The 9127-nt window shown below is 44.9% G+C and overlaps 1 protein-coding gene across 1 annotated transcript; it reads right to left on the bottom strand.

Moving 5' to 3' along the window:
- Window positions 1–1945: 1945 nt before the first annotated feature.
- Window positions 1946–3317, bottom strand: LOC123397550 (serine/arginine repetitive matrix protein 1-like). The gene is made up of 4 exons (XM_045092083.1): window positions 3074–3317; window positions 2883–3030; window positions 2694–2817; window positions 1946–1981 (listed from the first exon to the last, which is right to left on the bottom strand). The coding sequence occupies exons 1-4, from the start codon at window positions 3315–3317 to the stop codon at window positions 1946–1948; spliced, it is 552 nt and encodes a 183-aa protein (XP_044948018.1).
- Window positions 3318–9127: the final 5810 nt, after the last annotated feature.

The following is a 9127-nucleotide window of genomic DNA, read 5'->3' as shown; positions in this document are numbered from 1 at the left end:
GAGAATGCAATACTTGTCCAGGATAAATAGGGGCCAACTATCTAGCACAAAGCCTGAACTAGCGTGACGCTTATCATGTTTCTTGATCGTCTAACTTAAGGGAGCAAAAAAAGAACAAATTCTATGTGAAAACTCTATTAATGTCTTCAGGTAAATGCTTCTTCGTGTATCATATATGGCAGTTTGATAGAAAAAATAAGAAAACAATAGATAAAATTAAAATATAATTATGTTTATCCAAAAGGCAGAAGATAATCGATGAACTATAACTGGTGTAAAGCTCATCACTAATGTTAAGTATTGTCAGGCAATAGCAGCCTTATTATATTAGAAAGAAGAAAAGGATGAGATTCTGGGTTATTTTATTTAACTACATAAGGAAAGCTACAGATAGGCCTGACATTCTTGTAGGAGCCATTAATTGTGAGGATACATGTATAGAGTCACAAGATCGAAACAGTGAAAGAACAGAAAACCGGCCAAAGACACCCTTTCGAGAACGCAACACATGATGCAAATATTGTCCATGAAACAAATATGATTAGTAGTTTAGTACAACATCACCTCATTCAAGACCATTAGAATGGGTTTTGGAAGACCAATTTCCACGAACTTAGCTACCTGTATTTCATCATGCAAGTATCTTTTATTCACTCTTCCAAGAATACATAAGTAGGGCAAACAAGCTGTCAATGGAGCAAAACTGAAAGTCGAGTTTATAAAGACCGAATACAACTTTGAATTACCTGCAAAAAAAGTCATTTACTCTAGCTTCAGCAAATAATTATAGCAAGATAGAGCAGTAATATCATACAAAACACACGAAATCACTACCATATGAGTTGCCCTATCAAATTGAATCGAATCCCCGATGAACCTTCTTTATCTTTTTGAAACTCCTTTCTTGCCAGCTCTTGTATGGAATGGGCCTGCATAAATAAATGATGGTGTGCAAGTCAGTGAACATCAGCATCTTGAAAGCTAAAATCTTTTACATCAGGCCCTCGGGAAGAGAACAACCCGACCTGGGGAGCTGAATTGAACAGTGTTGGTGCCAAACCATCTGCGATACCGACTGTTGCTTGGAACGCTGTAGCCCATCCAGCCCAGTCTCTTGTTGTAGAAGAGTTGTAGTAGTCTATAAGATCCTACATGGCCAAAATTAATGTCAATGTGCTGTATCAGAAAAATCATTATAGAACTTAACATGCATGGGTACTTTAAACAAATTTTCTCATTTGCAATGTCATCCTACAATAGCAGCAGTGCATACATGGTACGGTCCACATTACTGCTCTGGAAGTACGTGCAAGTTAGTTTTGATATTTGATAACAATTCTGTTGTATGTTAACTTTTTTTATTCTGGCTTCTAAGTCTCTTATTGAGAAAACAAATAAATAGGCTGATCTAGTTCACGCTTGTAGTACAAGTCACATCTACTTTTACAAATGGTGTTTGTCCATACATATTTGCACAATAGGCTTCATTGAAGATAAAATACCTGTGTTTTGCTGACATCTGTGATGAGAATCCCAGGAATATTGATAGGCACAGGATCAAACTTTGTCCCTGGGTAACTATCTTCTACAACAACAACAAAGCGAGCTGCACCTAGACTCCTGGCTGTTTGAGACACTTTCTTGATTGAAGATGTCCCAGAAATATAATTAAAAGAATAGCCACACAACAGAATTTCCCCCTGAACTTTCCTCTTATTTAAGAGTTCTGGCCTTTGACAATCTAGCGCACTGTACTTGGTTGAAGATGAACCCAGCAGAGAATCAATAGCAGAAATCAGGCCAAACAATTTATTTCCATGTGTTGCAGCTGTAATCAGATGAGATAATTGTCAACTAACCACAGGTAGAAGTGTATAGTTAATTGTCAGAATACCAACACCAGTCACAGTACTATAAAATGGACTTGTTGACAATTATTGCAAGATTACACCAGGAGGACTACAGCTCTGCAATCAAGAGCCTACAAAGAGAACAAACCACATAATGCATCTTCCAACCAAAGTATTTTCACAATCAGCAGCTCGGACCGGGACCGGACCGAGCTGTCCAGCGAGCTCGTTTTCGAGGACCGGACCGAAAGGGAGCCGACTCGATCAAGCCTGGGAGGACCGTGGGGACCGATTCCATAACTACTTTCAGCTGCTGTTTAGTTTCTATTTAGCTGCAGTTTAGGTTGAGCCATGAATCAACACACACGGGAGGTGGGCTACGTGCTAGATCGAGCCCTGAATCAATTGACAGCTGAAACTTTGAAGAAACTGACGAACTGAATTTTCTGAACATGACAAACTGAATTTTCCGAACTGTCAGTATTCACTCACGTTTCTGAACTGGCTGCACAACAACATCATGCCCCAGTTCTACCTGGTGGCGCCAGTGAGGCGTTCACTTACCTGGGTAGCTGATGTCCGATGTGCATGTTGTGCTGAAGTAACGACAACAATGGCTAGCGGCGGCAAGAGGCTACGGTGCACGGGAAGGAGAGGAAGGATGGAAAGGGGAAGCAGTGATATATTCAGTTTTCCTTCTGTTTTCTATTTGACTTGATAAAAGGAAACTGCAACATGGGATGATGGATGATTACCAGATTCTCTCGTTAGTTCCTGTCATCTTCTCCACCATGGATTCGTGGGCCTCGTCGTAGCAAGCGTGTGCGGAGGGCTAAGGGGAACTGGCTCGGGTCTGTCGGCGGCGTTGGGTAGCGCAGGGGGCGGCAGTAGCTGCCCACTCGTGGAGGGCCGGCGGGGAGGGGGAGGGCGCGGTGGCGAGGAGGCCCGGTTGGAAGGGAGAGGCGCGATGGCGGTGCGGGGGTGGCGGTGATTCCGAGCGGCACGGGGGCGGCGGCAGTGCCGGGCGACGCGGGTGACGGGCGCGAGCGGCGCGGGGGCGTGTGCGGCGGCGAGCGGCTGCGTGAGAGGAGTGGTTCGCCCTCTCTTAGGCGACGGCGGCGCCCACGTCGACTGCGGGGTTGCCGTGGCGGATCGGGACGAGGCGGATCTTGGCGAAGACCTCGTCCGTGGCGGATCGGGATGAGTCAGATCTCGGTGAAGACCTCGTCGCTGTGCGCGTTGGCCATGAAGCGCATGACGGAGATGCGGTAGGGAAGGAGCGCGAGGACGCGCGCGGCGGACAGGTCGACGGCGGCCGTGGCCTGCTCGGCGTGGCCTTGCGGGAAGTAGTAGACGGCGGCGACGCGCGGGCTGCTCATGGTGCTGGCACGACGGTGATTCGGCAGGGATGGTGGGAGGAGTGATCGGGTAGTTTGGGGAGAGTTGAGGATGTGGGTGCGTGGTCATGTAGAGGATTTTTTTTGTAAACCGATTTTGTTTTACATTAAATCAGTTGGTTTTTGGAGGGATGAAAAAAATTGGTGGAACTTCTAGCGGTGGGAGTGCTAGCGAGAGGGGAAGATCGAACGAGGTCGAACCATCACGACGACGACAGATCCCCCTTTAATAGTATAGACTAGTGCCTAGAGACCGTATCACACGCTAAAACTACTTGGGACCAGCTAAAATCAACATTTCAAGCTCAAGAATACGCGAAGGATAAAGAAGTAGAGCAAAAACTAATTGGACCAATGGAGGAGTCACTTACCAAGGAGTAATTTCCCCAAAACGGTTCGGAGAATGGTGCTTTGAGCAAGGAGATAGAAAATCCCAGCCAAATGAGCAAGAACACGGGTTTGAGCTGTGAAACAATTTTTTCTGGAGGTAGAGGAAGAGGATGGGAGCTGGAATGAGTGGAGGGGGTCCTTGTGGGCCCCACAAGCTTGCTTGCCGAGGTCAGGGGGGGGGGGGGTGGTCGCGGTGATAGGGCTTGTGGCCCACTCGTGTGGCCCCGAGGCCAGCTCTGAGTCCCAGTATTTTTCATATATTCCGGAAAAAGTCATACTAGATTTTCAGGACCATCGGAGAACTTTTATTTTCGGGGTATTTTTCTTCGGGATGCTAAAACAGAAGACAGGGAAAACTAAACTAAACCTATCATTTTCTTCTAAGCAAAGGAAAGTGAAAGCTTAAAACAGAGGTATGTGACTCTTTGGTTCATCCACTTCATAGTCATCGAATGAAATCCGTCAATGGGGTTGATCAAATCCTCATGACAAACCTTTTTCGAATCGCAAAAGAGAACGGAGAATTTTCGAATAGCCACTAAGTCTCCTCAATGGGGATATGAATCTCCCCAACAAGCAAATCATACTTCATCTTGACACGAGGAATAGGGCATTCAAAGCTCCCAATAAGAATCAATGAAGTTTTTTCGATAGCATTGGTGCAATGTACTTGATATCGTTTCTTCGGAAAGTGCACTGTGTGCTCATTACCGTTGACATGGAAAGTGACATTGCCTTTGTTGCAATCTATAACAGCCCCTGCAGTGTTTAAAAAGGGTCTTCCGAGGATGACAACCATGGCATCGTCCTCGGGAATATCCAAAATAACAAAGTCTGTTAAGATAGTGATGTTAGCAACCACAACAGGCACATCCTCACAAATGCCGACAGGGAAAGCAGTTGATTTGTCGGCCATTTGCAGAGAAATTTCAGTGGGTGTCAACTTATCTAGTTCAAGTCTACGATAAAGAGAGAGAGGCATAACACTAACTCTGGCTCCAAGGTCACATAAGGCAGTTCTTACGTAGTTTTCTTTAATGGAGCAAGGTATAGTGGGCACTCCGGGATCACCAAGTTTCTTAGGAGTACCACCTTTGAAAGTGTAATTGAAAGTGTAATTAGATACCAGATCTCAAGATCTGGTATCTTCCATTTATTGGTCACGATATCTTTCATGTACTTGGCATATGGAGACATTTTGAGCATATCAACTAACCGCATCTGCAGAAAGACGGGTCTTATCATTTCAATAAAGCGCTCAAAATCCTCATCATCCTTTGTCTTGGATGGCTTAGGAGGAAAGGGCATAGGTCTGTGAACCCATGGCTCTCTTTCTTTACCATGCTTCCTAGCAGTGAAGTCATTCTTATCGTATCTCTTAGGTTGTGGGTTATCAGGATTAACCGTAGGTTCAATCTCCACATCCTCATCATTGCTAGGTTGAGCATTATTATGAACATCGCTGTCCATATTGTCACTAGGTTCATGTTCATCACCAGATTGTGATTCTGCATCAGACGCAGAAATATCATTTGGTTCTTCAGGTGTGACAGTATTTGGTGAACTAACATGCAAGTTTCTATCATCCTTCTTCTTCTCCTTAGGATGACTGGGTGTATCAGCATTAATTCCTTGAGAATCTTGATCAATTCTCTTAGGTTGACCCTCAGGATACAAAGGTTCCTGAGTCATTTTGCCTCCTCTAGTAATGAATCTGACAGAGTTGTCATTTAATTCATTGAGCAGGTCATTCTGAGCTTTAAGTACTTGTTCTACCTGAGTAGTAATCATAGAGGCATGTTTACTCAGAAGCTTCAGATCATTGACATTTTTGTCTACACAAGCACTTAAATGACTAAGCATACGAGTACTTTGTTCCAAATGTCTGCTAACATAATCATTGAAACTCTGTTGTTTGGCAACAAAGTTGTCAAATTCATCAAAGCATAGGCTAGCAGGTTTATCAAAAGGAATATCACTCTCATCAAACCTATGCAGAGAATTTACTTCCACTACCTGTATCGGGTTATCGAGACCATGGATCTCTTCGATAGGTGGTAGATTTTTGACATCTTCAGATCTAATGCCTTTCTCTTGCATAGATTTCTTGGCATCTTGCATATCTTCGGGACTGAGGAATAGAATACCTCTTTTCTTAGGAGTTGGCTTAGGAGGTGGTTCGGGAATAGTCCAAGCATTATTTTTGATCAAGATGTTATTCGGTAGAGTCTCAGCTTGTTCTACAATTCATTCCCTAAAAACACAACCGACACAACTATCTAGGTGGTCTCTAGAAGCATCAGTAAGTCAGTTATAGAAGATATCAAGTATCTCGTTCTTCTTAAGAGGGTGATCAGGCAAAGCATTCTGTAGCTGGACGAGCCTCCCCCATGCTTGTGGGAGACTCTCTTCTTTGAGTTGAGCAAAGTTGTATATTTCCTGCAAGGCAGCTTGCTTCTTATGGGCAGGGAAATATTTCTCACAGAAGTAATATACCATATCCTCGGGACTACTCACACATCCAAGAGCAAGAGAAGTGAACCAGGCTTTAGCGTCATCCTTTAGAGAGAAAGGAAACAACTTAAGGATATAGTAATGGCGGATCTTCTCCTCACTAGTGAAAAGGGTGGCTATACCGTGTAGTTTGGTAAGATGGGCTACGACCATCTCAAACTCATAACCGTGGAAAGGATCAGATTCGACTAGAGAGATTATCTCAGGATCAACAGAGAATTCATAATCCTTATCGGTGATAAAGATAGATGAAGTGGCAAACTTCGGGTCGTATTTCATCCTAGCTTTTAGAGGTTTTTCCTTCCACTTGAGAAGTAATTTCTCAGCGTCATAGGCATCCTTACACGCAAGAAAATCCTCAGCTATCTCTCCCTCCATAACGTAACCCCGAGGTATATCAGGCAATTCATATCTAGGAGAGCTAGATCTAGCAGGAGCAAAAACAGGTTCTATCTCAATAGTATCGGCAGTTTCAGAAGCATCACGAGCATTGGCAGTGACTCTAGCAATATGAGCATCAAGGAACACCCCTAGTGGCACATCAGGCAATGTAGTATCTCTAGCAGTATCAAGGATAGCATCATCATGCAAAATAGCATCTCTAGCATCATCAGGCAAAGCAGTATCAGGTATAGCATCTCTAGCAGTATCAGGCATAGCATCTCTAGCAGTATCAGGCATAGCATCTCTAGCAGTAGCATCATAAGCATCATCAAGCACAGGCGACATATCAAGATTTCTAGCAGGAGGTGATGTCGCAAACTTACTCATAACTGAAGGTGAATCAAGTGCAGAGCTAGATGGCAGTTCCTTACCTCCCCTCGTAGTTGAGGGCAAAACTTTGGTTTTTGGATCTTTCAGATTCTTCATAGTGATCAGCAGATATAAATCCCAAGTGACTCAGAGAATATAGCAATCCTTCCCCGGCAACGGCGCCAGAAAAAGCTGCTGCTAGCAGTCCCCAGCAATGGCATTAGACAAATGCTGTTGACGTGTTCCTGACTTGATGCCTCCCCGACAACGGAGCCAGAACTGCTCCCAGTTGCTCAACAATTAGCAATTGTCTTGCAATGTCCCACCAGCGTGTGGGTTCGTGGCAGTTTTCGAGGGTAGAGTATTCAACCCAAATTTGTTGGTTGACCCGACAGGAATTGAAAGGATACTCTCAAGTATTAGCAGCTGAATGTGTCAGATTCAACCACACCTGAATGATTAGTATCTGCAAGCAAAGTATCAGCAACAAAGTAGTATGATAACAACGGTGCCAGAAAGGATCTGTTGATGGCAGACTATTCCTAACGGTTGTATCAATGGCGCCAAAAGTTGACCATGGACGGAAAATATTCTTTCCCATCAACGGCGCGAGAAAAAGTATTGTAGCAGGTAGCAGCAGTGTAACGAGTAATAGCAGTGGCAAGGAACAGCAGTAGTGACAGCAGTAGCAAGTAGCAACAGTAGCAAGTAACAGCAGGAGTAGGACAAACTCGTAAGAAATGGGTCGGTGATTTTTTTGGATGATATTCATCATGCAACAGTTATAACACGGAGAGATATGTGGCTAGCTCCCGTTTGTCATTGTGATGTAGGCATGCATTCCGTGTGTTGTCATACATGCTTAGGGAAAAGAACTTGCATGACATCTATTGTCCATCGGTCCCATGGTAGCGGGGTTCAAAAGGATACTATGGGATATTAAGGTTCTCCTTTTAATAAAGAACCGGAACAATGCATTAGCACTTGGTGAACACATGAACTCCTCAAACTATGGTCATCGCCGGGAGTGGTTCCGGTTATTGTCACTCCGGGGTTGCCGGGTCATAACACATAGTAGGTAACTACAACTTGCAAAATCGGATCTAAAACACACATATATTGGTGACAACATAATAATTTCAGATCTAAAATCATGGCACTCGGGCCCTAGTGACAAGCATTAAGCATGGCAAAGTAGTAGCAACATCAATCTCAGAACATAGTGGATACGAGGGATCAATCCCCGTCAAAACTAACTCGATTACATGATAGATCTCATCCTACTCATCACCGCCCAGCGAGCCTACGAATATATTACTCACGAACGATGAAGAGCTTCATGGAATTGTAGAGGGAAGAAGGTTGATGATGACGATGGCGACGATTTCCCCTCTCCAGAGCCCAAAACGGACTCCAGATCTGTCCTCCAGATGAAGAACAGGATGTGGAGGCGCCTCCGTATCGCAAACGCGATGAAATCTTCTCTTTTGATTTTTTTCGGGAGGAAAGTGAATTTATAGAGCTGGAGTTGGGGGCGACAGACCCGCGTGGGCCCCTCAAGCCTGGTTGCCGCGGCCAGGGGGGAGCACGGCAACAGGGCTTGTGGCCCACTGACCCATCCCCTCCGGTGGATCTTTGCGCAGGTATTTTTCATATTTTCCAGAAATATTCTCCGTAAATTTTGAGGACGTTCCGAGAACTTCCATTTCTGCACAAAAACAACACCATGGCAATTCTGGTGAAAATAACGTCTGTCCGGGTTAGTTCCATTCAAATCATGCAAATTAGGGTCCAAAACTAGGGCAAAAGAGTTTGGAAAAGTAGATACGATGGAGATGTATCAATTGCTCAGTGTCTGACATGGACGGCAAAGAGCTTTGCCGTCCGCTTAGGGTAGGCTGACGGCAAAGAAGCTACAATGCCGTCGTAGGCTGACGTAGAATCTTTGCCGATAGGTGGCACACGACAAAGCTCTTTGCCGTCCGTGTGGACCTCTTTGCCGTCTGTGATGGCAGACGACAAAGAAGCTGGTTCCTGTAGTGTTCTTCCCCCTGCTCCCTGCCGCCATAGTTAGTGCTACTCCGCTGCATCGCCTCTCCACCAAATCACTGCTCCATGGCCCCACTACTCCACTACATCGCTACCGCCCATCCACCACAATGGATCCTAAGTCAATCCACAAAGAGGGGAGGAAACATCACCGCCGCCGCTAGGGCCAAGGAG

This window comes from Hordeum vulgare, chromosome 1H, assembly GCF_904849725.1.
Source record: "Hordeum vulgare subsp. vulgare chromosome 1H, MorexV3_pseudomolecules_assembly, whole genome shotgun sequence".
Lineage (NCBI taxonomy): Eukaryota > Viridiplantae > Streptophyta > Magnoliopsida > Poales > Poaceae > Hordeum > Hordeum vulgare.
Note: the sequence above shows the minus strand (reverse complement) of the source record. Positions and strands in the feature narration are given on the sequence as shown.